Source organism: Phoca vitulina, unplaced genomic scaffold (genome assembly GCF_004348235.1).
Source record: "Phoca vitulina isolate PV1807 unplaced genomic scaffold, GSC_HSeal_1.0 scaffold15, whole genome shotgun sequence".
Lineage (NCBI taxonomy): Eukaryota > Metazoa > Chordata > Mammalia > Carnivora > Phocidae > Phoca > Phoca vitulina.
Genome location: NW_022589718.1, coordinates 5483419 through 5501097, shown reverse-complemented (window position 1 = coordinate 5501097; position 17679 = coordinate 5483419). Strand labels below are relative to the sequence as shown.

General features: G+C 35.5%; 2 protein-coding genes across 2 annotated transcripts in view; both read left to right on the top strand.

Moving 5' to 3' along the window:
- Positions 1-17353, top strand: part of ADAM9 (ADAM metallopeptidase domain 9) — a 158157-nt gene extending 140804 nt beyond the window's left edge. The window contains exons 19-22 of the mRNA XM_032413360.1: positions 2702-2843; positions 4311-4398; positions 14003-14070; positions 15898-17353. Coding sequence (XP_032269251.1) covers positions 2702-2843; positions 4311-4398; positions 14003-14070; positions 15898-15991 — 392 coding nt within the window. The 3' untranslated portion in view covers positions 15992-17353. The remainder of the gene's footprint in view (positions 1-2701; positions 2844-4310; positions 4399-14002; positions 14071-15897) is intronic.
- On the top strand, positions 4840-8002 carry LOC116637778 (nudC domain-containing protein 1-like). The gene is given in 3 exon segments (XM_032413265.1): positions 4840-4845; positions 6012-7431; positions 7434-8002. Coding segments are annotated over 3 exon segments (1785 nt in total). The 3' UTR covers positions 7793-8002.
- Positions 17354-17679: the final 326 nt, after the last annotated feature.

Here is a 17679-nt window from a genome sequence, read left to right as displayed (position 1 = left end):
TATTCTGTGATGTCTGATCTGCCATTAATTCCATCCAGTGTGTTTTTTATCATAGACATTGTAGGTTTTGTTTCTGTAAGTTCTGTTTTTCTTTTTCTTTTTTTTATAACTTTCATGTCTCTATGTAGCATGTTTGATCTTTACTCTAGCTTCTTGAACATGTGTAATACAGTTAGAATAACTTCAAGTGTCTTTGTCTACTAATTCTATCATCTGTATCATTTCTTAGTTTTGACTGATTGATTTTTCTCTTCATTTTGGGTCATATGTTTCTTCTTTGCATGTCCTGTAATTTTTTTCCCCTCACTGGGTGCCAGAAACTATGAATTTTGCCTTTTTGTATAGTAGATATTCTGGGATTTCTATTGAGCTTTATTCTCATGTGCTTATGTTACTTGGACATAGTTTGATCCTTTTGGGTCTTGCTTTTAAGCTCTATTAGGCAGGACCTGAACATTTAGTCTAGTGCTGATTTTGCCCTATTACCGAGGCAAAAAGCCTTCTGTTTATTCTACTCGGTGCCATACTGATTATGAAGTTTTCTGCTGTGAATGGTAGGAATAGGCACTCTTCCTCATCCGGTGTGATCTGTGGGGTTTGCGCCCACTAATCCTCTCAGAGGATTCTTTCTCTGGCTTCAAATGGTTTCTTTACATGCATACATAGCTCAGTACCTAGCTGAATATTTGAGAGGAACCCTCTGCAGATCTTTTAAGTTATGCCTGTGTAGCTCTCCCTTCTAATACTTTGCTCAGTGAACTCTAGTTGCCTTGGCTTCCTCAGACAACCAGCTCCATCTCCTCAATTCAAGGAGACCACTGAGCTTTGCTTGGGTTCCCTCACCTCTCATTATGATCTGTTAACTTTCCCTAGGCAGCAAACTGGGACAAGTGTAAGGCTTGCCTTACTTGTCTTCTGTGTCTCAGGGATCGCTTTTCTTTATCTGTTGTCCAATGTCTTGAACACTGTTGCTTAATGTATTTTGCCTGGTTTTCTGGTTGTTATAGCTCCCAGGATAAATCTGGTCCCTGTTACTCCATCTTGGCTAGAAGTCGAAGTTGGAACTACGGATTTTAATGACCATGTATCATTTCATTGAGTGGCTGTGCCATAACTTGCCTTAGCTGTTTTCTAATTATTTGACGTTTAGGTTGTTTCTAAGTTTTTGATATGCCATCAATAACTTTGTACTGTACATCTTAGCAGTTATGTACTTTTTCCAGTTGAAGGATAAATTGCCAGGAATGAGATTATTAGGTTGAAGGTATAATCCTTTTAATGGTCCTTGACCAAAATTCCAAATGAATTTGTGTTAATGTCACTGACAGTATGAAGGTATCAGTTTCAACATAACCTTGCCAGGTTTGGATGCTTTTATTTAAATTCTGTCTACTCATTAGTAAGTATAAAATGAGAGATCAAGCTGACTTTAATTCTTCCTATTATTTTTAATTGGGTTGAATGTTATTTCATGTAGTTTCATACAGGTTTCAACAGAAATTTCTGGTACTTTTACAAACTTAAAATTATGTGGACAACTTTACAGCTTATCACTGCTGTTTATACTTACTATATCCTTTCTTTTTCTAAAGAACATGGAATAGATCAAATTAAAGTGAATTAATGAATTTTAAAATTTATAAGTCTTAAAACCCAGAAGCCATAAAAAATAAGATTAATATATTCAACTACCTAAAAATAATAATAAACTTAGGCATGAAGAAAAGCATTGTATCCTAAGACAAATGACAAAATAGGGAAAATACTTCCAACTCATATCACAAACAAAGGTAATTTCCTAATATATAAAGAGCTTTTAGAAACTGAGAAGAAAGGAAACAATAGTCCAATAGAAAATAGACTGAGCAGAAAAAAGAAATACAATATTTCCTTACACATGAACAGTTGCTCACCTCATAGTATAAAGAAGAATATAAATTAAAATTATATGAAATACAATTTTTCACCTCTTAGGTTGGCAAAATGCAGAAGTTTGACTCTATGGGTAAAGCTGTGAGGAATTCTTGTATATTGCTGGCTGGCATGCTAAATTGTAACCACCACTGTGGTGGATAATTTGACACTACTTTAAAAAATGATGAATGCATTTACTTTCTGATATAACAGTTCTACTTCTGCAAAATTATTCTATACATATACCTGCACCAGTATGATATCCCATAGGTACAAAGTTATTTATTATCACATTGTTTTAGAATAGCAAAAGATTGGAAAAATAAAAGTATCGGTAGGGTACTGGTTAAATAAACTATAGGACGTCCTTGTAATGGAGTTTTGTATACTTGTGTAGAAAATGAGGTGGTCCTTTATGTATGGTTTAGGAAGATATATAGATAAGTGAAAAAAAATGATGTGCTAAATAGTGCTTATGATATGCTAACTTGTGTATAAGAAAAGGTTGGCAATAAAAGTGTACTTTATTTTTTGCTTTTATTTGCATGAAGAAATAGTATAAGATTGTATAGGAAACTAAAGAAAGTGGTTGTCTAATGGGAAGGCAAAAATGAAGTAGGCAGGGCTGAGGTATGAGCAAGACTTCTCAATGTATTCAATTTCTGTCAGTTTGACTTGAACAATGTGAAAATTAACGTTAAAACATTTATAATCACCTACTATGTTTTAGTTAATATGCATTAACTTCTAATTTAAAGATCATTAATATAATTTTTTTTTTCTCTAGAAAAGAATACTGCATTGAGAGATGGACTTCTGGTATTCTTTTTTGCAATTGTTCCCCTTATTGTACTTGCTGCTTTTGTCTTCATCAAGAGAGATCAACTGTGGAAAAGCTACTTCCGAAAGAAGAGATCACAAACATATGAGTACTTAGATTTTTTTCTTTTAAATTCATATTAAATAATTTAAAGTAATTATTAATGATGATAGTCATATCATAGGGGTTGGTTTAAAAATAGGGTTCTAAGAGTTAGCTGGGATCAAAGGATAGTGGTGACTCAGCCACCTCTAATAACGGTGAGGAAAAGGATTATAAGCTACTGAAAATAGCCCGTAAGGTTCATCTTGTTTGACATTGATTTCTGGTACTGGGGGTAAATATAATTTTGGGCTACAACTTTTTAATTGCGCTTCTTAATTCGAGATTAAAATATGAGATAAAGGTAAAAAACATAAATGTCAAAAAATTGTTTTCCATGTCTGTTTGAAGTATCAGCTTCAAAGAGTGTTTCAAATATTGAAAGCATATTTTGTGAATTACAAGTTTTTAAGAAATAAGTTTTGGTGGAAGGAAGGGCTGTCAAAATTCAGACACTTGACATTTCTGGTCTATGTGTCGGACTCTTGTACGACTGTCTCTCAACTATCACTTCTAACATGTTGGCATTAGAATACAACATATATTAGCATAGCCTTGTAATCAGTTTGCCATTTGCTAGAATTATGAACTGGAATAATAAATAAAACTCTCTGAGCTTTGGTTTACTTCCTCTGAAATAGGAATAATATTACCTGTCTCTTAGGGTTGATGTGAGGATTAAATGGGAACGTATTAACAAATAAAATCCATAGCACATTGCTGGCACAATGTAATTACTTAAAAACTCATTTTTATTATGATAAAAAACTAGTTTATTATGATAGTGATTTCTTACTTAGTATATAATATTTTGCTAGGGTATCCTGATGTTAGCTTTAATTTTTAACATATTCTAAAACAGATTTATCTTCCTATTCTTTCTTTCTCTTACTTCCTATCATACTGGAACCGACCAGTCCATAGATAATTCTCCAGTCTGCATCTCTGAAATTTTAGTTCCATACCCGTAGCTCTCTCTTATACATCTCTACTGAGCTGACTTGCTGTCGCCTCAGCATGTCTAAAATTTAGTTGCTATCTTTCCAACCAGCTTCTTTGCTCCTCTTGGGCTTCCTAATTTTTAGAATGACTACTTCATGTTTTGTGTATTCAGCCTTAGAATATGCATTTACTCTTTGATTTGAGGAAGACCTGAGGAGAAAAGTTTGGAAACAAACACTGGCCTAATTGGCCAAATTTTATGGTTCCTTAGAATTTCAGGTTATTTAATTGTAAAATGGGGTTAATGAAACTTTCTAGTACTGTAAAGATGAAAAATCTTCATCTAAATCTTCATCTTCATCTAAAGATGAACTGTTAAACATGCCATAAAGATTTTAGCTGTCATTGTGACCATCATTACCACCACTACGAACATCATTATTCTATTTCTCAGAAAATGCAATGCATGTGTAACATGTCACGTAGAAACGATCTAATCTTACCTTAGCTCAAAAGTAATCGTCTCTTTCAGATCAGATGGCAAAAACCAAGCGAAAGCTTCTAGACAGCCAGTGAGTGTTCCTCGACATGCTTCTTCAGTGACTTCTCCCAGAGAAGTTGTAAGTTTAAAACAAAAAATATTTTTTTATTATATTATGGTATCACATTGCTAAAAATTTCAAAAACAATTGCTACATGGGTATAGAAATAAGCATAGATGATTTCTTAAGAATTTAAGAGTGTGGTCTCTGGATTAATGAAAACAATACCAGTGGGGTCCCTGGCTCAGAAGAGTCGGGAGAAAATATCTAGACATTAAGAATGCTTTGCCCTGAAACCAAGATTGGGAAATGACATGGGATATCTGCTGTCACTACTTTTTTCTATGTCTGCTCTCTGTCTGTTTTCAATGCCTGGCTTCCCTAGGGTGTGCGGCCAAAGACCTGGTGCTGAGCTCCTGGAATAGGCCTCATTGTCTCAGTACTGGGACCAGTAATCACTGTTCCTTTGAGTGTATTAGGGAGTACTGGGATAATAATATCCTTTTTTTCTTTTTCCGTATGCGTGTATCCCTAAGAAATATATAATATTACTTCAGATGTTTTTAAACTTTATATATGTTTTGTTTGCTCTTTCATGCATCTATCTGCAACCTGCTTTTTCCTTTAACATTGCTTTGTGCTTTAGCCCTCTTAATACCTGTAGCCCTCATTCATTTGTTTTCACTTTTGATGTTATGTTACTTAAATACCATGCAATTTTAAAATCCATTTTTCTATTAGCAGATTCCAATTTTTTGTAACTACGAACAAGGCTGAGATGAACAGTTTATATATATCTTCTCATGCACATATGTGAGTTCTAGGACTGCATCGTCTAATACAGTAGTTACTATCACATGTGGCTATTTAAATTTCATTTTAAATTAAATGAAATTAAGAATTCCGTTCCTCATTCATGTTTTAAATGCTCAGTAGATCACATGTGGCCAGTGATTACCGTATTGAAAAGCATAGGTACAGAATATTTCCATCAATGCAGAAAATTTTATTAGAAAGCACTGATCTAGGGGCAGGTATGAATGAAAATGCTGGGCTGAAAGATATGTAACTATTTACTGGAAATTGCCAAATTCATTTCCAAAGAGGTTACACCATTGGGTGATTGTATCATCAATGGTATATGTGCATTCCTGTTGATCTACATCCTTGTCAACACTTGATATTGTCAGACTTTTAAAGTCTTTCCAATTATGTGGAGTTAAAGTCATTAGATATCCTTCCTCATGTTTTATTACAGATGAGTATGTGTGTGTGTGTGTGTATATATATAATCTCCCTATTCTACTCCCTTTTCCTTTTTAAAAAAGAAACAAAAAATTGTTATGCTATTTTCCCCCTTAAACATATATGTTGGAGAATTTTCCATAACACTACATATGCAGGGTGCTCACACATGCAAGTTAGAAATTACATATGTGTTCTTCATCCTTGATATATTTTTTCCTTTTTTAATTGTGTAAAATAAATATATCCTAAAATTTGCCATTTTAACCATTTTTGAATATACAATTCAGTGACACTAATTATATTCACAATATTGTGCAATCATCACCACTATCTATTCCTGAAACCTTTTCATCAGAAACTCTATACCCAAGCATTTTCCGGGATGGGAACCACTCCGCCTGGGAGCCTCGTTGCTATGAGCGAGGCGCAGACCTTTCAACAAGAGCTTTATTAATTCTCACGCTACGACCCAGGAAGGCTATGGAGTGGCTGCTAATTGCTCTCTGCGCGTGAAGAGACCTCTGTTGGATCCCCGTTTCGAGGGTTACCAGCTCTTCCTCACGCCGCTGCCCTGTTACCAGCTGGAGCTTGACGCAGCCGTGGCAGAAGTAGAACTTCGAGATGATCAACATACGCTGGAACACATGCATGCTTTTGGAAGGTATAGTTACTTACACTGTGATTCATGGTATCAAGACAGTGTCTACTACACTGCTAACCTTGGAAGAGTTATGAATTTAACAGTGATGCTGGACACTGCTTTAGGAAAACCACGAGGAGTGTTTCAACTTCCCACAGATTTGACAGCATATGACAGTCGTCTTTGTGCATCTGTCCATTTCACATCTTCTACCTGGGTTACCTTGTCAGATGGAACTGGACGATTATATCTCATTGGTACAGGTGAACGTGGAAATAGTGCTTCTGAAAAATGGGAGATTATGTTTAATGAAGAGCTTGGCAATCCTTTTATCATAATTCACAGTGTCTCACTGCTGAATGCTGAAGAACATTCAGTAACTACCTTACTTCTTCGAATAGAGAAAGAGGAATTGGATATGAAAGGAAGTGGATTCTGTGTTTCTTTGGAGTGGGTCACTATCAGAAAAAACAAAGATAATAACAAATATGAAATTATTAAACGTGATATTCTCCGTGGAAAGTCAGTACCACATTATGCTGCTATTGAGCCTGATGGGAAGGGTCTGATGATTGTCTCCTACAGGTCCTTCACATTTGTTCATGTTGGTCAAGATCTTGAAGAAAATAAGAATGAGAACATGTCAGAGAAAATCGAAGAACCTCTGTATTACTGGCAACAGACTGAAGATGATTTGACAGTAACAATACGGCTTCCAGAAGGCAGTTCTAAGGAGGACATTCAAGTACAGTTTTTGCCTGATCACATCAACATTGTGCTGAAGGGTCAGGGGTTTCTGGAAGGAAATCTCTATTCATCTATTGATCTAGAAAGCAGTACATTGGTAATTAAAGAGAATAATTGCTTGGAGATTTTCTTGATTAAAAAGAATGAAGGACTAACATGGCCAGAGCTAGTGGTCGGTGATAAGCAAGGAGAGTTTATAAGAGACTCAGCCCAGTGTGCTGCAATAGCTAAACGTTTAATGCATTTGACCTCTGAAGAACTGAATCCAAATCCAGATAAAGAAAAACCTTGTAATGCTCAAGAGTTAGAAGAATGTGACATTTTCTTTGAAGAGAGCTCCAGTTTATGCAGATTTGATGGCAGTACATTAAAAACTACTCATGTGGTGAATCTTGGAAGCAACCAGTACCTTTTCTCTGTCATAGTGGATCCTAAAGAAATGCCCTGCTTCTGTTTGCGCCATGATGTTGATGCCCTACCTGGCAACCACACTCCAGCAAACAAGATGATATGTGGGAACATATTGCAACTTTCAATGCTTTAGGCTACGTCCAAGCATCAAAGAGAGACAAAAAATTTTTTGCCTGTGCTCCCAATTACTCCTATGCAGCCCTGTGCGAATGCCTTCGTCGAGTATTCATCTACTGTCAGCCTACTCCCATGTCCACTGTACTTTACAACAGAAAGGAAGGCAAGCAAATAGGACAGGTTGCTAAGCAGCAAGTAGCAAGCCTAGAAACCAATGATCCTATTTTAGGCTTTCAAGCAACAAATGAGAGATTATTTGTTCTCACTACCAAAAACCTCTTTTTAATAAAAGTAAATACAGAGAATTGATTACTCCAACATGTTGGCTTTTCTGTCGTGGAAAAGTATTCAGTGATAGCCAGAAGGTTGGTAGTTATACTGTAACCTGTTAAGTTTTACTATGTTAAATAAAATTATCTTGTATGAATTTTTTATTTTTTAAAGGATATTGGAAATATATTCAAGAGATTATGATTCTGTAAAAGTTATGGAATGAAGCTGAAAATTTAGAGGAAGTTGGCTTCTATTAAAAAAATGTAAAAGTATTAGTAAGTATAATTATTTTTAAAAAACAGGCTGGAATTTCATCTTTGTTATGAAAGATGTACAGTTCAGTGTTTAAAAATAAAAATATTTATCATGAAAAAAAAAAAAAAGAAACTCTATACCCAAAGCAATAACTCCCATTTTTCCCTCCCCCTTACCCCTATCAACCACTATTCTACTTTTTTTTTACTGAGATGTAATTGACATACATTTATTAGTTTTGGGTGTTCAACATAATGATTCAATATTTGTATATATTGTGAAATGATCGATCACCACAAAAAGTCTAGTTAATATCCATTAGCCCACATAATTTTACTATCCTTGTGATGAGAACTTTTGAGATCTATTCTCTTAGCAATTTTCAAATATACAGTACAATATTTTAACTATAGTCACCATGCTGTGTACATTACATTTCCATGACTTACTTATTTTGTAACTGGAAGTTTGTACCTTTTGACCTCCTTCACCCAATGTCACCCCATCCCCCACTCCCACCTCTGGCAACCACCAATCTGTTCTCTGTATGTGTGAGTTTTTTTTTTTTTTAAGATTCTACATATAAGCGAGGTCATATAGTATTTGTCTTTCTGTCGGACTTACTTCACTAGTATATTGCCCTCAGGGTTGATCCATGTTGTTGAAAATGGCAAGATTTCCTTCTTTTTTATGGCTGAATAGTATTTTATTATATATATATATACACAGCACATCTGTATGTATGTATGTATACCTAAGAGTGGAATTGATATGTTATATCGTTATTCTGTATTTAACTTTTTGAGGAACCACCAGATGGTTTCCACAGTGGCTACACCATTTTACATTTCTACCATGAGTGTTCTGATTTCTTCCCATCTTTGTCAATACTTGTTATTTTCTGTTTTTGCTTTGCTTTTTAAATTTTAATTATAGCCATCCTAGTGGATGTTGAATGGTTCCTTGTTGTGGTTTTGATTTGCATTTCTCTAATGATTAGTGATGTTGAGTATCTTTTCATGTGCTTATTAGCCATTTGTATCTCTGGTCTGGAGAAATGTGTATTCAAGTCCATTGCTCATTTTTTTAATTGGGTTGCTTGTCTTTTTGTTGTTGAGTTGTAGGTCTTTATATATTCTGGGTATTAACACTTTATCAGATATATGATTTGTAGATATTTTCTTCCATTCTATAGGTTGTCTTTTCACTTTGTTGATAATGTCCTCTAATGCACAAGATTTTTTAATTTTTATGAAGTCCAGTTTATCTGTTTTTTCTTTTGTTGCTTATGCTTTTGATGTCATCTCTTAACAATCCATTGTCAAATCCAAGGACATGAAGATTTACTTGTATGTTTTTTAAAAGTTTTATGATTTTAGTTCTTATGTTTAGATCTTTGATCCATTTTGAGTAATTTTTGTATATGGTATGAAATAGGGGTTCAGTTTCTTTCTTTTGCATGTAGAAATCCACTTGTCCTGGCCTTATTTGTTGAAGAGACTATTCTTTCTTCATCGAATGGACTTAAAACCTTGTGGAAAGTCAGTTGGCCATAGATGTATAGGTTTATTTCTATTCTCTCAATTTTATTCATTTGGGCTCTATTTCCATCCTTATGGCAGCTCTACACTATTTTGATTGTTGTGGGGTTGTAATGAGTTTTGACATTGCGAAGTGTGAATCCACTAACTTTTTTCTTCTTTTTCAAGATTGTTTTGTTATTTAAGGCCCCTTTGATTCCGTATGATTTGAGAATCTACTTTTCCATTTCTGCAAAAAAGGCTGTTGGAATTTCGATAGGGGTTGTGTTGAATCTACAGATCACTTTGGGTTATATTGACATATCCTGACAGTATTAAGTCTTTGAATCCATGAACACTAGTTGTATTTCCATTTATTTAGATCTACTTTAATTTCTTTCAGCAATGTTTTGTAATTTTCAGTATACAAGTCTTTGACCTTCTTGGTTAAGTTTATTCCTAGGTGTTTTATTCTTTTGGATGCTGTTAAATGGAACTGCTTTCTTAATTTCCTTTTTGGATTTTTCATTGTTGGTGTATAGAAACAAAACCAATTTTTGCATGTTCATGTTACATCCTGCATCTCTGCTGAATTCATTTGTTAGCTCTAGTAGCTTTCTTGTGGACCCTTCGGGATTTTTTGTTTATATAGGATCGTGTTATCAGTGAATGGAGGTAGTTGTACTTCTTTCCAAACTGGATGTCTTTTATTTTCTTTTCTTCTCCTGTTGATCTGGCTAGATTTTCCAGTAATATGTTGCATAGCAGTGGTAAAAGCAAGCATCCTTGTGTTCCTAATTTTGAGGTCAGTTTCCTTGGCATATTTAAATATTTCCCCATGTTCTTCTAGTGACATCTTTCATGTTGATAATGAGAAGTCCTTAAAGCAGTTCCTGATAGCTATTTTTAAAAGGTTTTCGGCTGTCGGTAGTTAGAGTCCTTATGTATGAGATTGGGAAAGACCATCTCTCATCTCAAATCCATTTTTAAAATAATACAGCAATATCAGTTTTTACTTTTTTTTTTTAAAGATTTTATTTATTTGTCAGAGAGAGAGACAGAGTGCAAACAGGGAGAGAGGCAAGCAGAGGGAGAAGCAGGCTCCCCGCTGAGCAAGGAGCCCAATGCAGGACTCTATCCCAGGACTCTGGGATCATGACCTGAGCCGAAGGCAGATGCTTAACCGACTGAGCCACCCAGGCGTCCCCAGCTTTTTCTTTTTGTTTAATATTTACTTTATGTCTTTTTACGTGCAACTTTTCTTTGTCTTTATGTTGTCTCTTATAAACAGAATATCTTATTTAAAAATTTTTTAAAAATATTTGTCTTTTAACTGGAGACTTTATGTTGAATGCAATTATTAATATAGTTTTTCTACCGTATTATTTTTGTAATCTCATTGTTTTCCTGTTTCTTCTGTTTTCTCCCCACACCACAAAGCCTCTTCTATTTTTTTGGACTGATTTAGTTTCCTCCTTGCTCCATTTCATTTTTCTCCTCTGCTTGTCTTTAGATACATTGTTAGATAAATTAGATTCAAATCCATTTGTTATTTATGATAGTTTCTTGTAGCTTCATTATGTTTTTAAAAGCACTCATTTCTTTAAACATACAAAATACCTACTTTTTGTGCTTTATCTGATCATTTTAATATGTGCAGTCTTGGTTCTGTGGTTTGTTATTTCTACTGATTCTTGCAGTGGCTTGTTTGCTAGTGTGCTTTGTGATACTGATTGTAAACTGGCATTCTTTTGAATTTTATATGGGAGAATTATTTCAGTCTTGAATTATAGTGAGTTCCTGCAGAGAGTGTGTGTATTTCCCTTGGCCACATGTTTGAGGGCATGGTCAATCTTCTGTGCCTTTATTTTTTATTATTATTATTATTTTTTTTAATTTTTTAAAGATTTTATTTATTTGAAAGAGAGAGACACAGTGAGAGAGGGAACACAAGCAGAGGAAGTGGGAGAGGGAGAAGCAGGCTTCCTGCTGAGCAAGGAGCCTGATGCGGGGCTTGATCCCGGGATCCCGGGATCATGACCTGAGCCAAAGGCAGACGCTTAATGACTGAGCCACCCAGAGCCCCTCTGTGCCTTTAAATTAAAATTTTTGTTGGTGTTTTTTTGGGTCACACAAGTGTTATGAACTCTGCTCCCCCAAACCTTTGTGAGGATGGGTGTATGGTTAGAAATTCCCCAGGGAGATGATTTTCTTTTATTCCCCTTCTACCAGTACCAAGGTCTATTTAGGCAAGTTTCTCCACTGTTCCTTGGGACAGGTGTTTCTTTATTGAGTTAATCCAGTGAGGATATTGCCCTTTAGGGGCCTACGCTTTATATTAGGTCTTATATTCAGCATTCCATCCTGTTCAGCATTCCATCCAATTCCATCCAATTCTAGGTCTATATATTACCTGAAAACATATAATGTAGCCCACCAGGGATGGAAGATATTCATAGGACAAACGCTGTTACATATCTGGACTCTTTCATACTTATTGTTTTTTGGTCTTTAAGATGTTTCTTACTCCCTAGTAACTCATTCAAGCATTAAAAAAAAAAAAATACCTGGGGTGCATGGGTGGCTCAGTCAGTTAAGCATCTGCCTTTGGTTCAGGTCATGATCCTGGCGTCCTGGGATCGAGCCCTGTGTCAGGCTCCTTGCTCAGCAGGGAGCCTGCTTCTCCCTCTCCCTCTGCCTGCTGTTCCCCCTGCTTGTGCTGTCTCTCTCTCTGTGTCAAATCAATAAATAAAATCTTTAAAAAAAAATAAAAAAAATACCTGTTAATATTTTAACCAGCATTTTAGTGCTCTCTACTTGGAACATTTTAGTCCATTGTTTGTAAGAAGCATGTATCCCAGGCTTTTAATAACTGTATACCAGTCCATCTTATGGATTTATCACAAATTTAAAAACCAGTTGTTTCAAATCTTGTTACCACAGAAAAATGCAGTATCAAGGATCCTTCTATATACGTCTTTGCATACATGTAAAAGTATATGTTAAATTCCAAGAAGTAGAGTTTAACTATCCTTTTAAAGTGCTGCTTCCATGGGTTGGTGGAAAGGGAATGAGACATTTTCTTGTGTCCCTTCTCCATTTAACAGTATAAGCAAATATTCTTTGGGGCAGAAAAATAGACTGTCTGTTCTACAGCGGGACCCAGAGAATGTTCAAGCTCTTCTCCAACACCGTGCATATTCTTTTTTTTTTTTTTTTTTGAGATAGAGAGCCTGCAAACATGGGGAGGGGCAGAGAGAGAATTTTAAGTAGGCTCCATGCCCAGCGCTTAAACTCATGACCCTGAAATCAAGAGTTGGATGCTTAACCGTAATTCCATCTGATCTTCCCTAACTTTTCCTAATGTAATGTGATATGTGAAAAATATTCGTACTTTTACTTTCTTATTTATTATAGACTCTCACTTTATTATAAAACTTCTTTCAACTATCTTGTCAAGGAAGGAATATCATGAATCCCCAAATTAAGGGTTGTAAATTAGGAGTATTTACAATACTAGTTAGATACTGAACAGGTTTGGCAATATATTTTTGGAAGATTTTATTTAAAATATGTTGATAGGGGGTGCCTGGGTGGCTCAGTCGGTTAAGTGTCTGCCTTCGGCTCAGGTCATGATCCTGGGGTCCTGGGATCGAGTCCTGCATTGGGCTCCTTGTGCAGTGGGGAGCCTGCTTCTTCCTGTCCTTCTGCCTGCCGTTCCCTCGCTTGTGCTCTCTCTCTCACTATCTCTCGCTCTTTGTCAAATAAATAAATAAAATCTTAAAAAAAAAATATGTTGGGACACCTGGGTGGCTCAGTTCGTTAAGCAGCTGCCTTCGGCTCAGGTCATGATCCCAGAGTCCTGGGATCGAGTCCCACATCGGGCTCCCTGCTCTGCGGGAAGCCTGCTTCTCCCTCTCCCTCTGCTGCTCCCCCTGCTTGTACACTCTCTCTCTCTCTCTCTGACAAATAAATAAAATCTTTTAAAAAAATATGTTGATGGGGCTCCTGGGTGGCTCAGTCAGTTGAGCGTCTGGCTCTTGGTTTCAGCTCAGGTCATGATCTCAGGGTTGGGGGATTGAGCCCCACACTGGGCTCTGTGCTCAGCATGGAACCTGCTTGAGATTCTCTCCCTCTCCCTCTGCACCTCCCCACTGCATGCTCTCTCTCTCTCTAAAATAAATAAATAAATCTTTAAAAATATATATATTGGTATAGGAAATGAGTTACCTTTTAATTAATGTAGTTGATTAGAACCAAGATTATAATAGTATTATTGAATTAAAAAAATATAGCCTTAAAAGAATTAAGTATTCCACATTCAGTGGCAAAGATATGTTGAATAAGCAAACTATTTTTAAATGTCAGCATTGTAAATATCTATTCATTGATTTAAAATATATTGATTACTTTCTGTATCGAAAACATATTTATGAGTGCATTGTGGTAATAACTGTTTTTTCCTTTTTAGCCTATATATGCAAACAGAATTCCAGTACCAACTTACGCAGCCAAGCAGCCTCAGCAGTTCCCATCAAGGTCTGAAGTGAATTCACTTAGATTACTTAACCAGAGTAAAACCCATTGCTCCCTTGTATTTAATTTAGCACAGGGTATTTCTTGCCAACAGTTTAGATAGAACACAATTTTTAGAAAAGCTTTTAAGAACTTTTTATGTAAGTTTTATCATATTAGTGCAGTGTCAATATGCAATTTTAAAGAAGTCTGGGGCGCCTGGGTGGCTCAGTTGTTAAGCGTCTGCCTTCGGCTCAGGTCATGATCCCAGGGTCCTGGGATTGAGCCCCGCGTTGGGCTCCCTGCTTGGCGGGAGGCCTGCTTCTCCCTCTCCCACTCCCCCTGCTTGTGTTCCCTCTCTCGCTGTGTCTGTCAAATAAATAAATAAAATCTTAAAAAAAAAAATTTTAAGTCTGAGCAAGACAAGCAAATGGTGCTACAGCCTTCGGTGTATGTAAGATTCAGAAGCAAGGGCCTTTAAAATACCCAGCAATGGCAAACCAGATGGGTAAGACCAGCCTTCCTATTAGGAACAGCTAGAGAAGCTAGACAAGGTAAGGAAATACGTGTTTGAAGGCCTGAGTGAACTATCAGATAGGAAACGAGGAGGAAATGTGGGGCCCAGGAGAGAAAGGCAGTCCGGACATAATCCCAGCTTTTGGGGGACAGTTTTCCATCCTGGACATGTCTCCCAATTCTCAATGTGAGAACTAAGAGGCTAGGAAGCTGAGGAGAGCTTGCAACAAATTCCCAGGGCTGAGGGGGCAAGAACTGGAGCCCAGCCAAGCAGGAGGTTTCCTGGCAGTCCTCCCAGGCACTGTGTTGGGCCCCAGCGATAAGGATAAACTAGATCCTTAACTTATTTCTACAATTTTTTATGTTTGGCCCCAGTCAAAAGAGCAGACCTACAAGAAAAGAAAATGTGACTAAAACAAGAAAAGCCACAGATGATAGAAACAAACTCAGAGGGTATTACCCAGTGAGGAGCATCATCAGCCACAGACTTTAAAATGACTAATGATTATGTCATTGAACTAATAGTTAAGATTGAGACTTTTCAGCACAGTACTACAAACTTTAATAAAAGAATCATATGGAAGTTCTAAAACTGAAAAACACAAGCACTGAAATCTTTCAGTTCTCAATGGATGGACTTAAAATCAGCAAGGAAGAACATTGATTACGATGTTTTGCAATATATAAAGTGCATCTTACCCCTCCCACCCCCAAAAGTCCCTCAAATTGCAACTGAATTGCAACACTAAGGAGTGTTCTCCTGTATAATCTTTATTATATAATAAGAGTGCGTGGAAATCCAGCTGCGCATCAAGAGAGGAATATATAAATTGTGAGACAGATATTCACCAGGTCATGTTCTGGTGTGTTATCGGAGTAGAGGAATACTAGAATTGGATGAAGAGGGTGAGGAAGGGTATAGAGGTGAAGGACAGGTATAGAAGAGTCATAGCAGGTTTGATTCTCAGAGTGGGTGTTAGTTTTGAATGAGTGGAATTTCAGCTTTATTTATGTAAACGGAGCTAGTGACCTCGCTTGTCTTTTACAATTTGTCTTTTCAATTTCATGTGTTACTCCTTTTAAAAATATATAAACCAGAACCTTCATATAATATTTTTGATTATAGAATAGCATTACTTTTTGGTAGTTACTCCATTTTAGACGCTGATTGCATCCTTTAACCATTGCATATAAGATGAATAATAATCTCAGAATATAATGTACTCTTAAGAATTGTCAGCAATGTTAAAGATGGTGTTACATTGGGCTTTTAATGACGTAGTATTATTTTATGCAGTTGAAACACGTAATTAACTGTCTTTTTTCCCCTCACAGGCCACCTCCACCACAACCGAAAGTATCATCTCAGGGAAATTTAATTCCTGCTCGTCCTGCACCTGCACCACCTTTATATAGTTCCCTCACTTGAATTTTTTTTTTTTTTTTTTTTACCTTTACTTTTGCAGACATCTTCAGGGAACTGAGCTAATCCTTTTTTTTTTTCCTGATATTTTCTTGAAAAGCCTTTCTTCCTGCTGCAACTATGAATGAAAACAAAATACCATAAAACAAACTTTGCTAACACAGAAAAACAGAAATTGAGTAGTGGGAATTGAGAAATATAAGAAATGCAGTAAAGTCAGGGCATTTAGAATAACATTTCCATTTCCATCACTGAATAAGTCTTATTCAGTCATTCTGTGAGGTTAATGCACCAGACATGGATTATGTTATTTTAAACATGGTATTGTAATGATTCTTAAATTAAGTTTTGTCATTAAATGCTTAAATGACAAATTTTGACCTTAGTTGCCATTAATGTAGTTTCTGGTTGAACATGTGATTATCTAATACCTGTGAAAACTAATTAGCTGTCAGTAATATCTAATGTTTTTCATCTTGCACGGACTAATAATCATCATATGCTAGAATCTTGTCTATCTCATTCACTACACAAATAAAGGAATATTCTGTCTTCAGAAGAATGCGCAAAATCCACAATTTAGATATCATCATCTTATTTTGAGAGTACAAAGTATACTAAAAGTGTGTATGTGTGTATTCACACACAGTGATTGTCTTCCTTTTTTATGATCATTCTGTGGATAAATGATTCCATGGATTCTAGGGATAGTAGAGTCTATGGGTCTATCTATGGATAATGAATATTAGAAAAATTAATTTAATAATAGAATTTCTATTATGAATCGTGTTAAAGCATGGCATTCTTTTACAATAGCATTATTTTAAATAAATTAAACTTTAAGGTACGGAGTATTTAATAGAACTAATCAGATATGCTGTTGACACCTGGCTCTAACAAAGCAGGAGCTCTTATAATATCTTCAATCAAATTGAGATATCATAAAACCACTTGAGAATTTCATGAGCACTTTAAGTTTAAAATCTGAAACTTCAAAGCTTGCTATTAATATAATTTAGAATGTTTACATTTACTAAGGTGTGCTGGATCATGTCTCTGTTGTAACTAATGTTTTCAAAGAAATTAGGCTGGAGAAAAGAAGTTAGAAAAGGTTTTTCTTAGTAAAAGCAAAAAAACTAGTGAGGTGTGTAGGAGTTATTATTCCCTCTGTGTAAAAAATGAATTTTTACTTCAGAAAAAATGATATGGATGGTGAAATTTTAAACACTCAAATTTTCATAACCTTTCATAATAAAATTTAATAATAGGTTTATTAACTGAATTTCATTAGTTTTTCAAAAAATTTTTGTTTGTGTATATATACATATACAAATATAACATTTGCAATAAATAAAAGACTTGAAATTCTGTTTTGTGTCGCCCAGTAACTTCCTAAATACCCAGCTCTTTATAACCTTATTAATTAAAACATACTAGTTTTAGATAAAACCACTAGTCAAACTTTTACAGATATTATCTTACTAATTTTCAGACTTCTGCCGAATTGTGCACAGTGGCTTTTTTGTTATTAAAGGAAAACAGATTAGTTTTGAAGAAGACAGATATTTCAGTTCTTTGAAGATGATACATTATTTTAACAATCTGGTATATATTAAAAATTACATATAGGATGTGGGTGGACAAATACTCAGGGGCCAGATATAGAAATATAGGGAAAATTTGTACTTCAGTGT